Below are 18297 nucleotides of genomic sequence, written 5' to 3'. Positions count from 1 at the left end.
GAGCTCGTGCTCAGGATCGTTCTCGTGCCAACGTCCTGTTTTCATGCCACACCGCCCGAGGAGCCACGTAAATTGTTTTTCCAGCTTGCCCGCTCAGATTACAGAGGACTTCCTGAATTCTTGGTTCCTCTCTAAATGGTTTAAAAGGAGCCAATGTTCAAAAACAAGAAAAGAAATTCCACATCTCCTTCGTTTTTTGTTTTTTTTACATTGGATTCATGCTATCACTAATATGAAGCAGTGATCATTAATCAGTGGATTTGGACTTCTTTTAAAGCATCCTTCAAACAACAAAGATAATTTCAAAAATGGCCAATTTAATCAATTTTGTAATGTTTAATTAACATAAAAATGATATGAAAAAAAACTGACAGAACGTACAGTGAAAGGGAAGTCTTTAAAAGTCTTAGCCTTAGCATAAAAATAAAAATATCTCACTTTTTAATTAACAATGAATGCTGTGTATAAACCCCAACGCTAAAATACATGTTTGAATAACGAGAGAAATGACATTTTCTCTTGAAAAAGAAGTAATTTTGTAAAATGTAAAGCTCCTAAGCTCAGACCTGACAGCTGGGAAGCTTTATTGGAAGAATCATAATTAATTTTAAGATTAACTTTATTTTAAAACAAGTGGTACGCTGAAGTCCCCTGTCACTGAGGGTCTTGAATAGCGGATGGTTTTAGTTTTAAAGGTGACTGTTTTTCTGGACCTGACATGAACGGTGAATTAAAGTAAACATTTTGGATTTTGGTGTGAGATATTCAAGTGGGTAGGAGTTAGTGTGTACAACAGTTTGAGGCATTTTTCAGGGTTTAATTAACAACATGAGGTGTAATCTGAAATTATGTTCTCTCCTTTAATGTTGATATTTTTCGACTCCAAGAACTAAAGCATCAAGAGGGAAACTCAAACTCTACATACATGTTCACGTGTTTCAGATGGACTGAAACTAAGTTTAGAGAAAGGTTTTCACAAGGGTTGAAGTCTTATATGACATCTTTGCTGATAAAGATTTGAAGGGAGAATATATGATCTTATTGCGGTGATAATTCATTGTCCGGGGCGGCGTGGAATGACGTATCCTGGTGATGAGAGGGAGCAAATTTATCCGCCACCAGGCACATATACTTGCCAACATTTGGGAATGTCAATGTGGGACAACATAGCGTGATCCCCCCCNATTCTGGGTGGCATCTCTGGGCACGTGGAGAGACGCAGATGTATAGATTTAGTGCTACAAACGCCCTGAGATGTCCATAACCATACACACACATACACATTTTAAATATTACATTATCTGTGTTTAAGTCTGTCTGCCCAAATATATACAGTTGTATATAAAAAGTTTTGCCAGACACAGCTTATCTATTTATCAGCTGATCATGTCTTTAAAACATCATGCAAAAAAACACTCCCAGAAATACAAACAAACATCATAGATTCAACATGATTTTCCTGAATTCTAATCAATTAATTTGAATGCTTAAGATCAGGGCTCTCAAGTTTTGATCTTTCTCTCCATCCTCTCAGCTGTTATATTGTAAATACTGATCAGTAAACAGCTGTAACTTGTTATTTATTAGTAATTAGTAGCTTTAGCTAACCTGAACATCCTCTTGATGCTCAGACAGAACTTCCTGCTGTCTTTCAACCACTTTGAAAAGCTTTCATCTTTCATGTCTACATCTTTATCTTTCTGCCTCTCCATCTTTATCTCTCTGTCATCAGATGACAACATGACTCACACGAAAACAATCACGCTCCCGCGCGTGCTCGATGGAACGCACGGGAGCGCCACTGTGGACACAGAGTGGAGAGGGTCTCCTCTCTGCTGTGAGATTGACAGCTGTCAGTGTTTGGGGAAGTGGGCGGGGCTTACGGTACGCTGCAGAATGAGTGCTTTCTCACATTTAGCCGCCAAAGTCACTAGATTTGTAGCTAGTCGTTTTAAAAAAATGGTAGAGGGATCTGAAAACTCGCTAAATATAGCGTTAAAGTGACAAAAATGCCGTGCGTGTGTTTTTTTTGAGTGAGAAATACAAAGTGTGGCGTGTGAGGGCCAAATGCGGGACTTTTGACTGTCCCGCACAGGGTGATGCGGGACAAGGGACGGGGGGGGGCTAAATGCGGGACGGTTGGCAAGTACGTAGGCACAATGAAGCCAGAGGGTGGCTGATGGGGGCCTTGGATCCCCCAGCCATTTGAGGAAACTCTGCTTTCTGTTTTTTATTTTGCTTAAAAGTTGTTCACTGAAATAAATGGGGTGTCTGGTCTATATACATATATATCAGTGGCCATCTTAGGTTCTGACATGACAGCCTAATTTTCGATAGTGACCTTACTTATGTCTAGGCACATCCAAACACCAAAATGGAAGCCGGTACGCTGCTTATTTTTCAAAGTTATCCAGCTCACAAGATGAATCAGACAGAAGAATAGAGAATATGTCTAAGTCCCCTCTTTGCGTTGCGTTAGGAGACAAAAATCTTTGTTTTCTGCCCCTTGCAGATTCAGAAAATTTTGTTGGTGACCCCTGAGAAAAAGGGTTTAAGATACCTATAAAAACAACTGAATGTTCTTTTAATGACTATTTAAAAAGCCCTTCTTTTGGAAATGAGTTTGTATTTTAACATATTTACTGATTTAGGCAGAGGAACAGAAATAGGCACCTTTTGAGCATTTTTTAAAATCTTTACCGCAACTAAACAGCGAACAGAAACAAGCGCACATCCACAGTGGACTAAAGTAATCCGTTTGTTTTGGAGGACATGATTCAGATCTTTTCAGAGCGTCTCAAGCAGCAGACGGGCTCATTTAGAATTAGAGGGCTCAGATACAAACAACAGTCTCACAAAGCTTTAAAAACAAGCAGTGGAATCTAAAAATCAACTCTCGGTGTCCCAGCTAAGCCAACAAATATGCGTTACAAATTCATATATTGTAAAACAGCTCAAACAGGAAGTCTGGGGCGGAAGTTAAAGCCCAGATAGACCAAGAGTCTTCTGAGTGTTATTAATGTTCAGGCGGAATATGTGAAATATGTTCCCCTCTGTTCGAGGTTCTGTTCGGTTTGATGTGATGATATGAGACACCTGACAGACGGCTGGACTGCTCAGGTGAACAAACAGATTACTCAGATCTGAAACAGGCTGCTGGTTGAACCTACATCACCTAAAAATGTGTTACAGAGCTCTGGGGAAAAGGACCAGCTTCACACCAAACTGTTCACCCTGATATTTTATATACTAAAATATATAAAGAACTGCAGTAAGCAGGGCTGAGCCTGGTTTCTGTTCTGATTATCATTTTTGCTGTAAGATGAGGGAAAAGGTGCAGCGATGGTGCTGACCAGCTGAGACAGCCCCTTCCAGCGTCAGTATGGGACACTTCCTGTCACTGAATACATCTGATGGGGCTGGACAGACGGACCACAGACTTCTAATGTTTGTTTGACACTAGCATTAAAGAAATAGGAGAATCTGAAACAGTCTGAGTGAACTCACTGAGCAGCTTTACTGTCTGAGGCTGGCACGACCAGCACAGTTTAATGCCTCAGTTCTCAAATGTAGGTATTTACAAGTTAAATAATGAGCTACTGTAAGCTAAACTGTGATATAAAACTAAACAAAAACAAAAAAATGACAGACAGAAAGACGAGTGGTTAAACCAAATTATGAGCTTGGTTCCAAATGGAGAATATCTGGAGAACCTGTGTGGAAACTGGAGTTAATGGCTCCTGAACTGCAGGATGTGATAGTTTGGGTTTAATGGTTATATCCCGCTCAGCATCATCCCAGAGGTAAAAACAAATAACACTCCAAACTACAAGTCACATTAAAGGTGTCTCTGATTGGTTCATGATTGGTTTGGCTGAAAACAAGACTGTATATGGACCTAATATCTTAGAAAAGAAACTCTGAACACCTGTGAGAGTTTCTCATTCCTGTTTCTCATCAGAGTGAGTGAAAGAATCTGATCTTTTGTTTTGGTCAGGAGTCAAAAGAAACAAAACAAAACCTACAAGTTAACCCTCTTAACATCATCCTGTTAGTATGCATGTGTATACATTATATTACCTGCTTTGTAGGATTTTCTTCCCTGCTGAGCCAAAACCTTTGTAGACTTCTGTCAGGTGAGAACCTACTTAAGTACTAAAGCGAGACCAATTAATTATCATGGCTCTTAAAGAAGCAGCTGGGCATGCCTGTGCATACTTAACAGATCACCAAGTAGGAAAATGAAGATGCAGCTCAATGTGGATAACAATTTAGTACCTTTTTTAAGTAAGAATGATCTTTTGTGTATATTTTTAGTTGTCCAAGTTCTTCTAAGTGTTCTTAAATACATGTTTAAGTTAAATAAGTTGTATTTTTTTCAAACATAAAATACATCAGGGCCAGCAATAACAAAAACTAAAAACAAATCTGTGTTTTAACGCGTCTGTCGACCTCTATCAAGTACGACTAACTTATTAATATTAATGGCAATAATTTCCACATGAAGAGCTGGTCTCTGCGGGGTCTGCTCAGAGATTCTGATCACTGAACAAACTTTGTTTCTCAGCTGATTTAAGTCCTAAAAGTCTGGCTTTTTTTTTTACTTTCTTACGATTCCTCTGCCCTTCAGGATGCTTACATCTCCCCTTACAAGTGTGGCGTTTTGAGGAAAAAAAACACCTTTTAGTCTGAGATGAGCGTTTAAAGTATTAATATGTTAGTCCAGTTTCTGTTGGTTTGAGAGCTGCTTCAGGCTTTCACCCGTCACTGCAGCAGCTTTTAAACAGATGCAGAAGGAAAACTGAACAGCTGGATGTGTGCGTTTTTCTCATTCAAGACCTGAATAAAACTGAACTTCATCATGTTTGAATTCAGAGAAAAATCTAGACCACAAAACCACCACTAGGTGGAGCCCAACACCTATTTATATTTACTCCAGCTGTTTTAAACACCTCTGTATTTCAATAGTTTAATAATCAAGACAGAAGCGTAAATCTAACGTCCATCTTCCAAAAATCCCATTTAAAGACATAAATGTTACGTCATTATCGCCTCTGTTACCTCTCGAGTTAAACCTGCCTTCTTTGTTGTCATTTACCTCACAGATGAGCCACGTTGTGATTGGTCGTGCGGCCGCAGCGTGGCGGGCCCCAGGTGCTGCTCAGCCCCATCTTGTTTACACCGGGGGCCGAAGCCGTCTGACCCAGCTGCTGAGAAGCCTGAGAGGCAGAGAGGAACGCACAGTTCAAAGGCGCCGGTTTGCGAGGAGGGGTTTTATAAAAATGCTTATTTGCAGCACTAACCTTCAGCACAGCTGCACTCCTTCAGCTGGATAAAGATGACCGTTCGACAGGCAGAAAACAGCATCAACAAGTGGATTCGTGAAGCATTATTAGCTGAAACCTTGGCATACAGAGGATGATCGGCTGAAGGTTGAGGAATCTCAGTAAATAGATGGTTTTAAAGCCTGACACGTCATTCGCCCCCAGTTTCCTGGAAATCTTTGAAAGGAAGTGCTGCACACCAAAAGCAGAGCTATGCCAAGGATTCAGCGAACAGCGCGCCGACTGAAGGTCTTTAAAATAAAGACAAAACTTAGACAGACAGGACAACTACAGCTCCACACCAGTTTGAATAAACAACAGGAGAGCCTGGCTCATTAAAAACCAAAGATATGAGCGGCTCTCTTCAGTTCCTTTGAAAATATTCTCTTTGAAATCAGCTTCAGCTGCTTTATTTTGGCTTCTTATGCTACTTTCAGCCACCGTTTTCCTACTTTTGTTACATTTAGCTAGTCTTTTGGTGTTTTTAGTTAGCCTTTTGCTAAATTTAGTTGGCTTTTAGCTTTAACAACTCAGCTTCAGCTTCTTCAGCAGTCGTTCAGAACTCAGCATTCACAGAGTTTCACAGAAAGCGCATCTTTTCCTTTTTCTCTTTGCTGATCGAGTCTTCATATGAGTGAAGCAAACCAACAACCACTTTTAATCTTTTAGTTGCAGCTGCTGTCAAACACGAAGGTAAGAGCTAACAGCTAACAGCTACATGTTGGGATGACAGGATTCCTACTTTTTCCATTTCAAAAATTTCAACGTTTCCAGAATCTAATTCTCTGACTTGTCTGCTCATTTGGGAGCATTTCAGTGTCTGGATATAAATACTTTGTGTAAATAAACAGTTTAGATCAACAACAAGAAACACTTCCTGAAAGAAGAACTGCGACCTGATTTTTAAAAGGTTTACAGCCTTAAAGGGATAGTTCAGACATTCTGACCAAGTGATCTGTGGAACATTATGAACAATTAATATCTTACCTGTTGTAGATAGCTTTAGGAATGATTTATTATTATTTACATGAAATTGTAGTTTTTTTACAAGCACAAACAGCTCTCACTTTGTTCTCAGCTCCTCTCAGACCAGCTTTTAGCTCATCCATCTGGTCAGATTTAAACTCCATTTCTTGTTCAGAGCGCTATCTACGACAGGTAAGATGTTAACTGCTCCTAACCTTTACAAAGAACCCCAACTCTAAAGAGCTGAACTATTGTTTTAAGTTTTCTTCTTTGCATGAAGTTTACTTTGTATATGCATGTTCGAATTCAGAGTACATTTAAAAAAGCTGTACACTTTAGGGATGTGCTAACTTGTGACAAGTTGTTTAAATATTTACATTTTAATACTAAAACACATTTTTAAACCTAACTCAGCTCACAGTGTGTGACTAAAACCATGAAAAAAGAAACAATCACCTTCCTGGAACCATTTATTTTCAGGAACTCAGATTGTCATGTTTTATAAAATTTGATCAGTCCTACTCCATTTCTGTTTGTCCATTTCTGTTTGTCCACACTCATTCACACCTTTATAATTTATAATGAGCACTAAAGAGCAAATTCCAGACTTTTCCAGACGTCGAGACTGAAACATTTCCAGACCGAAGAGTGGAAGAGTTGAGTTCAGCGAGACAAGCAAGACAGACGGAGCTTCTTAAAACAAATCTAAAAACACAGAGCAACAAGGAGGTGTTGAAAATACAACCGTGAATTATTCAGTAATGGTTTGGACTCATCACTCAGTTTAAAGCTCAAGGCAGAAAGTCCCACAAACGCTGACGGTTATCAGCGTAAATGTGCTTCCTAAATAAACCTTTAATATTCTTGTCATGATGTTTTCAGCTTACAGGTTTACAATCTTTGTACTCTGTTCATTTAAATTTCCGCTTTCACGGCGTGTTTCTCCTGTTCCAAGGATGGGGTCGAGGAAGTCTCGAGTCCAGACAAACTTTAGTCCTTTCACCTGAGAGACGTTCAGCTGCTCGAGTCCTGCTCCACACCTTTGTTCTGAGGCAAACTGAGCAGCTCCTGGATCCTGGTTTCCTCCGCCTGAGCGCTGACATTCAGACTGGATATGAACTCGTCTGTCACCTCCAGACGGGCCGCCCTGATCAGAACGGAGGACATTAATCAGTAAACAAACAAACAAAAACGCTGGTTGAATAATTCTGCATATTAACATACAACACCTTGTAAAAGTATTCACTCTAATCTGCATTATATTTATAATGAGCCTTTTAGAAATAAACCAGATTTAGAGTTCAGTTTGGGTTTAGCCACCTAGATCTCCTCATCTACAACAGGTAAGATTAACTTTTTGGAAGTCGTTCTAAACAATCCCAGTTTTATTTCTAGAAGAGGAAGGATTTTCCTCCATTAATCTGCCTTTACTCTGTGTCCCATTTGATTTCTGACCAAGTCAAAACCCTTTAGATGATAACCAAGGCCGCAGCATGATGCTACCACCCTCGTGCTTCATCGCGGGGATGTTTCCACCTGTGGTGTTTCACACTGATACCGTATCAGAGCTCCAAAGGAGAGGCTTTAACGTAAGCAAAGAGGAAACCTGCGAAGGTGAGTGAATGCTCTTGAGGGCGCTCCTTACCACTCTTGAAGCCTGAGCTCATAAATCTCTCTGCGCTCTCTCCTCCTCTTCTCGCGGTACGTTTCCCCCGTCAGTCTCTGTAAGCCGATGACCAAAGCACCGAGAGGAAGCCTGTCCACAAGGCAGCTCATTTACGATAAAATATTCACAACTTAGTCGATAACATCTACATTGTGAGGATTAGAAATTAATAAATAACAAAACCCAACAAAAACAAAAGCAGCAGCATTTAGTCTTGTTGCTTGAACTGTTAAAACTTGTAACATTATAGAAATATTCTTTTTTTTCCAATTTTTTCTCATTTACTTGACCTGTTTAACAAGATTTAGTTACTTGAGCTTCAAACATTAAAATACAAACCCTCAAAAACAGAAAAAAAACCCAAACCTATATTATAACATTAAAAAGACTAAAAACACTCAGAATGTGTTTAAGTTTGTGCACCACTCCTAAGAATCAGTAACATCAATGAAAACCTTCATCCTGATGTGACAAAGTATAACATTTGTTTAAATTCCCTCATGGAGACGAGTTCCTTCAATTATTTGGTTTTTGAGAGGATTGTAGAGGAGAGATCTCACTGAGCTGCGACCGTTCAAGATTTTGTGACGACTTAAAATTACCAGAAAGTAGGAGACTTTTCTGTTGTAGCCTCATTGAATATTTGAGTATTAGCGGCCAAGTGTCCAGAGTGAGAGTGCTTTGTGCCCAACTAATTTGTAAAAATCCCTTTTTATTTGTGAGCACAGCTTGTTAAAACTGTATTCTAGCTCAACTCCAACCACCATGATGTTATCCACCAGTTGTTTTTACTCATTTTTGTGAATCGTGGGTGTGGTCGGACCTGGACATTCGGGGCTGTAGCCTCAGATGTTTGTTTGTCAGGAGAGCTCAAGGCTCAAGAATTTACAGAAACTAAACTGAGATGAGTTTGAGACGCTTGTGACAACTCAGACTATTATGAGAGAAAATCTGTTGCACAAATGTTTTGAACATGTTCAAAATTCAAGTGAGTTCAACCCACCTCAGAAAACCTGTGAACGCTGTGAGACGTATTGTAAACTTCTAAATGCCATTCGCCAGCGGCCTCAGCTCCGCGAGATCCTGGCAGACTTTAAACATTCATGTTTTTAACACCAGAACGCTTGCAGGTTGTGCAGAAAAAGCGAATAAAGTTGAACAAAAGCTGTGATTCCATCATGTTGACTTCAATTTCTCCTCCAAAGGAAAGACCTCTGCTGAGACAGCCTGGCATGAGCTACCTCTCCTCACTATCCAACCCTGCTCCCACTTCACTGATTCCCGCCCAGACTGCAGGGCCAGGGGGGCTGTTTGCACACATCACACACTCCAGGTGGCTTGGCCACTCAGACGCAGAGAGGACGAGGCAGGATGAGCCAACGTGGAGGTGATAACTCCACTTCCTTAACAGCGCCGTGCAACAAAAGTGCTGCACTAAATCTTTCCTAAACAATCTGCTTTTAACTGTGAGGGTGCAGCTAAAGGAACAGATGATGCGATGACAAAAAGTCCAAATCAGAAGAAGACAGATGAAAGAGGAGGAACAGTAACAGTGTATGTGTTGAGGGCCAGCTGATGCCTTGGCCTGCCTCTTCACTCCAACATCCAAAACGCGACGGCCAAATGTGGCGCACATGAGTCCCTCTGGCACTGAACAGACCTGGGAGCAGAACGGGGGGTGCAGCTGGGCCACAGAGGGTTGCTGCGAGGGACGCAGCTGGCTGCCAGAGTGCTCGCCGCTCTCAAGCAAAGAGGCAGATTGTTTACATGCACATAAGCACATAAACACACAGCAGCGCTGGACCATGGGAGTGAGCCCACTGAGGAGGACTGACAACGCTCAACTCAATCAGCTGGAAGGAGGCGAGCTGTGAGAGCGATCGGTCGAAGACAAACGGCTGCGTGAGGGAAGAAACTTACCCCAGGACCGCGCCGATGGTACCTCCTGCCACCAAACCTCTGGGGCCCAGGTTGAATCTGTAAAGGCCCAGTGTGATGGCTGTTCACACAGAAAGTTTCATCAGTCAGAGAGCATAGAATAAACAACTTGTTTTCAACACATTTTCTCAGTAACACTAAGAGAAACTTTAGCTTCTTAGAAAGTATTTTAGTTTTGCACACCTGAAGGAGTACAAACATTTATTTTCAACAATTTGAAACAAAGCTTTTAATTATAACCTGCTCTTGTTTGAGTGACATGTTTAATTTTTTTCTCCATCTAAAACAAAAGTAATGAGGCTCTCATTTTGAACATTCACAGCCTTTCCAGCCACAGTAAGAAAACATGGCTTCACTTTTAAAGCTTTAATTCAGCAGGTTCATGATGTCACTAAATGACAACTAAACTATAAAGTAAAAAACTAAAATCTGCTAGAAAATGGTGGTCTTAGCAGGGGCTGGGCAAGGTCTTCAGGTGTGTATTCAGAACAGGTGATCTGTGGTGGAGAGTTCTGAGTGCGTACAAAACGTCTGCAGGAAGGTCGCTGTGGTTTTAGGATTGTGATAGCAAGGTAATGGGGTCTTGGGTGGAGCGTGGTCTGTGTATTTGTGGCTCGGACGTCAGGAATATAAAGGAGGATGTTGGTCTTGTGTCTACGTTATGACCCCATCCCATCCACGCTGTGCTCCAAGAATCCAAGTAATCTGTTGCAATGCGGCTGCCGCTGCTCTAGCTACAACCAACAGGCTCACATCATGCACCAATAACTACCACACCACGCTTCAAAATAAACACTTTTTCCTCCTCATGACCAGGCATGCTGAACGAGGAAGAAAGAAGGGTGGATGTGGTCGGGGTTCCTCACAGAAAACTTCTACACCTGCATCCTCTCAGTCTGCGGCCGGCATTTATTCCTGAAACTAATGGTGGAAACCCCGAAACTTCCCATATATAAAGGGAAATATCACAGGCTGTGAGACGGTCAGAGAAGCCACATAGGGCAGGTGTGACACGTGTGGCAGCAGGAAGGTAGCTCAAGTGCATAGCTGCTTTCAAACACAGACGAAGTTTCGCTCCAGGAGGGGGGCGACTGGCTGTACGTGGGAGTGTCGTCGTAGGAGCACGAGAATAACGTACTGAACGTGATGAGGACACAGGAGGGCATCTTGGAGGTGTAGAAATAGCAGGAAACAAAAACAATACACCCGCCAGAAAATCTCAATCCAAAGCATGAATTCCCTCAAACAACAATCCTGATCAATGTGTCTAGAGAAGGTTTTTACAAAGAGCACCTTGACCTTTGACCTTAAAATCAATAGGGATTATCCTTGACCCATGAGGTGGCCAGCTGTGTAGTTTGACATTCCTATGTTAAAGGGTTATCAATTTAGAGCCCAAACAATTGCTCACAGACAGACGGACGGACGGCACTGAAAATTAATACTTCCTGTCTTCAGACGAGTATAAAAACCTGGTGAGTACTAACAATGTTGCAGCAACATGGTCGGATTTCTAAAGGCTGAGTTGGTTGTCGGGTTTGTAGCGGAGTTATCGTTCAGTGTGGAGGGGCTGGTTCAATAAATAACAGTTTATAAAAGCATGCAGGAACTGCTGCAGTAAAGGCAGAAAGACGTCCACACGGCTCACCTCCACCAGCTACGTAATGACTGACAGCGTCTTTGTCTCGGTACACGGACAGTCCAGTGCTGATACAACTGCAGACAGGCAAGAAACACCTTTAATATCAGGAGCGTTGCAAAGAAATAAACAAAACACTTTAAAACTGCATTTCAATCAGACAAATTACAAATCAGCTTCCTTGTTAAATATGATATATATGATTAAATGAATAAAATCAGACCCAAAATATCTTCAGTCCTTATTTACTTACTTGAACAAGGTCGCTATTAGAGTCACCCTCCAGCTCCACCTCCATCCATATCGCACAAAACCCCGAAGAGCTGCATTATGAGCTGAGCGCTAAGAGGACACAAACAATGTAAGAACACCGCTTTCACTCAGATTTCTACAATATTTGGTACTTCGCTCTGTGTTCATATATTTGGTTTTGATTTTAACACTCCTTTAATCACGTCTGACAGCTTTAATTTAGGAAACTAAAGGGCCTCTCTAATCCAGCTTGGATGTGTAGGGGGAGCTGCAGATTTACACTTCAGCAGTATAAACCTCCTTCATGCAAACATTATTAGTTCAGACTTTATACTGCTGTCAGTTTTACATCACATGCAGGGGCGGAGCTTGTGGGTGGGGCTGGGAGAACGGCACTTCAAAGAGCCCAGCCTCTACCACACCGGAGAAACCGGAGAAGGCAGGCCCTCCCATGATTGTATTCAGAGCTGTTATATATTACCCATCATTCATATTTATACAGGGGTTATATAGGTTGTCAGGATTGAGTCACGGTTGCTAAAAACTTTACAATACCGACTGACTTTTAGTAGGTGTAGTAGGTATAAAATTTTGTGCTGCACGACTGGCTTTATTTTCACTTTTACATTTAACTTTATGACAAGCCTATTTACAAGTGGATAGCAGATATCTTCTCCAAGTTTATTTTGGGTAAAACTCGTCACCAACCGTCCACCAACATTATCAGTCGCTTGGCAACAGATTGCAAACTAGGTGGAGCATTTTTACAGACTAAGTTAACATGAGTGGAACTTCATATAAGCATAAAAGTAGATCGGCAAATCGAAAACAAAAGGAAAAAACGAGAGCAAGGAAAAGCCAAGTTACAAAAACTGGACATATTTGGTTTGTCATCCTGGCTTTATTGTTGTTTGTTTGTGAACATGTGGGCTGCTGTGCCAGTTTTACTAAACTTTAACGCTGCTGATACAGGCTCTGAGTTGAAAGTGGGTGTCAATGATCTGATCGCTATCCATGGTGCTGAACTGCTTTGAATTTGTGTTGTTTTATCATTAGTGACCATGTAACCTAACATTTTGTTGTTCTCTTGGTTTGTTATACTTCATGTCTGTTTGATGGTCTTCAAAATGAAACAGTCGCTCTCCGTGGTGCTGAAGCTTGTAAGCCCCACTGTTGCGGGCATGTGTATGTTGTAAAACGATGTTATCATGAGCTTTATTATTTGGGTATAAAGGGCCCAGTCAATTGCCCCGCCCCCAGCCCAGCACTGATTTGTTCTGCTAGTGGTCACATGGGTATTACAGCTGGAATATAACAATCTTAAGAGCACTCCAGGTTGCACTGGAAGTGCTACAGCCAGCTGCTGTTGCCACTATTTGCACTTAAAAACAATAACACTCCTTGTAAATGACCATGTAAAGTGAAACTGATGAGATTTTTAAAAGCCGTTTGTGGTGGATCTGCGTAGGCAGGAGATACAGAGCTTTTCAGAAGCGATGGCAGCCATTTTTGTGCGTGAAACAACAATAGAGCCATTTTATACGGATTTGGTTTTTGTTTGCCTCAGTTTATCCTGATCCTGTCACCAATAAACTTTAAATAAAGTTAATAATTAAAAGAGGAAAATTTAAACAATGTCAAATAAATTTTAAAAAGCTACATTGTTTTAGGAGTCTTTAGCCAAGCTAAGAAAGTTCCTCTGTATTTTAATAAGATGTGAATGTGAATGTTCTCGTCATCTAGAGGCACAGTAAGGATGTTTCAGCTGTTAGAACATGTAGACAGAGAACAAATATTTAAAAAAATATGAATATTGAGTAGTGCAGATGGGGCCCATTCCTCTAAACTTAGGTCAAAGAACTGTTTATAAGAAATTAATTACTCATATGTCTCATTAATTTTCTTACAGAGCTGCAGGAGTAAATCTTGCTCAGATCTTGATCTCTGGTTTTTCAGGAGAAATCACGCTTTAAGGAGACCAACTCACCACTGCGTCCACCCGACCCGTGTACATCTCCGCCTGGCTGACTTGGATGTACTGCTGCCTGGAGATGCGAGCAGCTGGCAGGCCGCCGTAGACGAAGCCTGTGACTGCACTGAGAATACCTAACTTCACTATGTTGGTGAGCTCCTCTGGGTAACTCTGACCCTCACTACGAAGAAACAAGCAGAACCGATGCATCTACTCAGTATGCTGAACACAGAAATAGTATGTAGTTCATTTAAATCTGCTTTGCAAACTATGTTAACAACATCTTTAAAGAGAGCACGGTGACAAAAGAGGAAGAGACACCAACGCTGCACTGAAGAGGTCCTTGATACGCTCCCATCCCGTGTCTGGAAATTCTGGCTTGCTGAAGTTGTTTGGCAGGGTGCTGGGTGGGGGCGCGGGTGCAGAAGCAGGACTGGTGGAGGAGGACGAGGAGGGGGGCGGCGGTGCAGCAGCCACGTCAGCTGCGTGGACCCTGGGGAGCAGGAAGCAGAAGAAACGAGGCCCGGCAGTCTGGATGGGGCCCCGCGGTGGGCCGGTGCACATCGGGCCTCGGGGGCTGGAATCTGCCGGGGCGAAGCTTGTTCGGCGCGGCTCTGGATGCATCACGCTTCAACTGGCGTCGAGCTGCAGCAGAGAGGGGCAGAAACACACGAGCTGAGCTGCAGCACTCACACTTTCCGTCTGAAGCTCTGCTCTCAGAATAAAGAGCCTCGGGGCAAACAGAACCATGGCAGAGCTACAGAACACGGGCTGTCTGACTGAGCAGCTGTTAAACGCTGCTGTCCATGAAAAACACCGTACACTGGAGGCCATATCTGCGGGGGAAAGATGGTGGCAACTTCAGACCCTCAAAGCAGAACGAGACTGTTATTCCAGGGTCAAAACATACATCAGCCAGTTTTTACTTGAAACTTTCAGAATATTCCAGACTGTAAAATTAAAATGTACAAGTCTTCTTCAGTAAAACATGAAGCTCATTTTCAGAAGCTAAATTATTTTTACAGTAAAATGCTTTAAGGTCTAGTTTACTTCTGACTAACAAGTATCACCTAGGTAACTACAGGGGGCTATTCTACCTGTTTTGGACTACTGGTGCCCTTTGATACAAGACAGAAACTATTACAACCCAATACCAAACAAGTTGGGACGTTGTGTAAAATGTAAATAAAACCAGAATGCAACGATTTGCAAATCTCATAAACCCATATTTTATTCACAATGAAACAGTAAACAAGCCATATGTTTAAACTAAGAAATTGTACAATTTTAAGTAAAAAATTAAGGCGATTTTCAATTTGATGGCAGCAACACATCTTAAAAAAGAAGAAAAACAAAATAAGACGGGGGTAGGGGGACAACAAAATGATGTAAAAATAAGTGATATGAATAAGAAACAGCTGGAGCAACATTTAGTAACTAATTAGATTAATTGCCAACAGGTCAGTAAGAGGACTGGGTATAAAAAGAGCATTTTAGAGACTGAATCTCTCAGAAGTAAAGATGGGCAGAGGTTCACCACTGAGAAAAAATGTCTAAAAATAATTGAACAATTTCAGAATAATGTTCCTAATTGGAAATTTGGACAGACTTTGAAAATCCCATCGTCTACAGTTCATAATATTGTCAGAAAGTTTCAAGAATCAGGAGAAATCTCTGTGACTGAAAGTTAATTTTGGATGTCTGTGATCTTGGGGCCCTCAGGGGCCACTGCATTAAAACCAGGTCTGGTTCTGTTCTGGACATCACTGCATGGACTCAGGAACACTTCCACACATCACTGTCTGTAAACACAGCTCACTGTACCATCCACTAATGCTGCTTAAAGCTCTATCAGGCAGAGAAGAAGCCAGATGTGAAGTCGGCCATCTTCTCTGAACCAAAGCTGATTTAAAATGGACTGAGGCAAAGAGGAGAACTGTTCTGAGGTCAGAGGAATCACAATCTGACGTTCTTTTTGGAAACCATGATCCTTCGTACAAAAGAGGAGGGGGACCATCCAGTTTACACATCTGGAAAAACACCATCAATGTAGAGAAATGTCTACAGGTTTTAGAACAACATATGATCCCATCCAGACAGTCTTTTTTTATATTTCAGTAACAATGTTAAACTTCATTCTGCATCCATTCCAGCAGCATGGCTTCATAGTAGAAGAGTCCAGGTGCTGAACTGACCCGCCTGCAGTCCAAACCTCTCACTAAACTAAAACATTTGATGCATCATGAAACAACTAAATCCAGCAAAGACGACCCAGGACTGTTGAACAGCTAGAATCCTCCATCAGACAGGAATGGGCCAATAATCCTCTAAATCCTCCAGCAGCTGCTCTCCTCAGGTCTTTGATGTTTACAGACTGATGGGAGAAGAAGAGGAGATGCTTCACAGTGGAAACATGGACCTGGAACAACTATGAGATGTGTTGCTGCCATTAAATTCAAAATGACCTTATTCCAGGAAAAAAAGGGACATTTTTTAGTTTTAATATTTGACATTTTTACTAAGTTCCTTTGTGAATTAAACAGGAGTTTATGGAATTTTCAAATCATTGAATTTTGTTTTTATTTACATTTTACTCAACGTTCCAACTTCTTCAAAACTGGGATCGTACAGCCTTTGCCTCCTCTAATTGGCCAACAAAAAGCACCTCACAGCTGCAAAGTCGTAACTGGACATACCGCATTACTGAAAAGGAATCCTTGAAAAGTAGACAAAGACTTTTAAACTGGTGAATAATAGACATCATATAGACATAGGTCATTTGGGTGTGGTACATGGATTAAGGAGCTATCCCAGCCTCTAGGACAGGGGTCTGCAACCTGTGGCTCTGGGCCACATGCAGCTCTCTGGTCCCTCTGCCGGGGCTCTGTGTAGATATGATCAAAACCAACATGTACAACATTTATTTCTGATCATAGTTTCTGCAGTTTTCTTGTCCAGTTGTATGAAAATATGTAGATGAAGTTTCTGTGACAATGTTACTAACAAGGAGGGAAACACAGCTGCAGCCAGATGTTTACAGTCATTTGTGAGCATAATATAAAATATAACTGTACTGATACAAAACTGGGGACATTTACATGCAACAGCAGCAAAAACACAACACAGAAAAGGAAGGGGGACGCAGAAACTAAAGCAATGGAGACAAAGAAATGCATTAAAACAAATAAAGTCTAATGTTACAGTGTATTAATACACAGCACACTCATGTGTCTTGTATAAAAAATGAATTTTAACTGAGATGGTTTACACTTTTTGTGCCAAATATTATAATAATTTGGGGTTTTATTGATTTATTTGAACTGTCCTCTGAATGATTATACAACTTAATGATTTAACATAAGAACTGGATGCACTTATTAGGGGATTTTCTCTAATCCACGCAGCTTTAAAACAGCTTTTAGGTTCCTAAACTGATAAAACTTGAATTGGGCTTCATTAAAAACAATAAATTAACTCAATGACAATTAGTGGTCTCTTGCAGCTAAGGCTGGTCCTTAATTAGCCTCATGAGGTGCACCTGTCTAAAGTCAAACTATCACTCACACCTGGCTTTACATAGAGAAAAAAAAGTCACAATATCTGTTAAATCAACGTAACGCCACTTTATATACGGTTTTAAAAACATAAAATTACGTTTAAATGTACTATTTCTTCTAATTATTAGCAGGTTGTCCATATGTCCTTAAGCTAACGTTAGCTTGTAATTAGCCTGAATAAAAAGCAGCTCACCGGAAGTAGCCGCTCCGCAGCGAGAAGGTGTAGGTCTTATTAGGTACAGAGATTCTGTGTTAATATATTATAAAAGATGATATTTCTCTTCTCATAAGTTCCTCAGTAGTCCACTGTCCCCTGACTTTCCCACAGCCAGACTACAGCTGCGGCTCCAGTGACCTCTGACCGCACGGCTGCGCCAACTCAGCTGCAGTGGCGCCCCCTGCGGCCGGAGGACTAAACTGACCTGCTAATGACGGAGGTGCCACATGTTTACTCTCAAGTTGCTCCATTTATAAACCATTCTAAGTAAATATTTACTGCTAATTCACAATAAACGCTTGTACAGTGTTCAGACTTTATTAGCTGTGTGATTCAAACAGTTAAAGGACAGATAGAAGGAAAATTAAAATGTTTCTCCAATCAGCTTTTAGTCTTAATTACAGGACTCCTTGTAGATGTAGTTTTTAGAAGCTATTTTAATATTAACCACAGACATATCATTTCCTGTGGAAATGTACTGTGAATGCTGAGAGCTGCTGAAAGCCACAAGATTAAAAACACTAGCTAAAAGTAGAAAACTGGAAGCTAAAAAGGTAAAAGAAGTAAAACACTAAAAGACAAAAGTAGCAAAATGCTAGATAAAAATGAGAGGCAACCTAAAATAACATAAGTAGTTAAAAGTAACAAGAGGCAAGTTAAAAAGTAAAGCTATCAAAATGTTAGCTAAAACCTAAACAAAGTAAAAGACTAGCTAAAATTAGAAAACACTAGCAGGAAGCTAAAAGAACCAAAACACTAACTAAAA

At 41.0% G+C, this 18297-nt stretch overlaps 1 protein-coding gene across 2 annotated transcripts; it reads right to left on the bottom strand.

Annotated features, from left to right (window-relative positions):
• Nucleotides 1-6747: 6747 nt before the first annotated feature.
• On the bottom strand, nucleotides 6748-17729 carry timmdc1 (translocase of inner mitochondrial membrane domain containing 1). 2 transcript variants are annotated; one of them, XM_017432788.3, is made up of 8 exons: nucleotides 17508-17729; nucleotides 14083-14402; nucleotides 13773-13938; nucleotides 11787-11875; nucleotides 11543-11610; nucleotides 9877-9955; nucleotides 7936-8046; nucleotides 6748-7437 (listed from the first exon to the last, which is right to left on the bottom strand). In XM_017432788.3, exons 2-8 carry the CDS (start codon nucleotides 14379-14381, stop codon nucleotides 7305-7307), a joined length of 945 nt encoding a protein of 314 aa, XP_017288277.1. In that variant the 5' UTR covers nucleotides 14382-14402; nucleotides 17508-17729; the 3' UTR covers nucleotides 6748-7304. The 2 variants fall into 2 exon arrangements, with proteins under 2 accessions (XP_017288277.1, XP_017288278.1); XM_017432789.3 differs by having other exon boundaries at nucleotides 14083-14391; nucleotides 17508-17727.
• Between the last annotated feature and the right edge of the window lie 568 nt (nucleotides 17730-18297).

The sequence above is a fragment of the Kryptolebias marmoratus genome, linkage group LG23 (assembly GCF_001649575.2).
Source record: "Kryptolebias marmoratus isolate JLee-2015 linkage group LG23, ASM164957v2, whole genome shotgun sequence".
NCBI classification, from domain to species: Eukaryota; Metazoa; Chordata; class Actinopteri; order Cyprinodontiformes; family Rivulidae; genus Kryptolebias; species Kryptolebias marmoratus.
The sequence above is the reverse complement of the archived record's forward strand: the minus strand, read 5'-3'. Positions and strand labels throughout refer to the sequence as shown.

Excerpts from the sequence above, each read along its gene's own strand:
- timmdc1 (XM_017432788.3), bottom strand. The coding sequence starts at position 14,381 with ATGCATCCAGAGCCGCGCCGAACAAGCTTCGCCCCGGCAGATTCCAGC. Across the intron at positions 11,611-11,786 it reads CTAATAGCGACCTTGTTCAA|TTGTATCAGCACTGGACTGT; the intron begins GTAAGTAAATAA and ends GCCTGTCTGCAG. Across the intron at positions 9,956-11,542 it reads TCATTACGTAGCTGGTGGAG|CCATCACACTGGGCCTTTAC; the intron begins GTGAGCCGTGTG and ends CTGTGTGAACAG.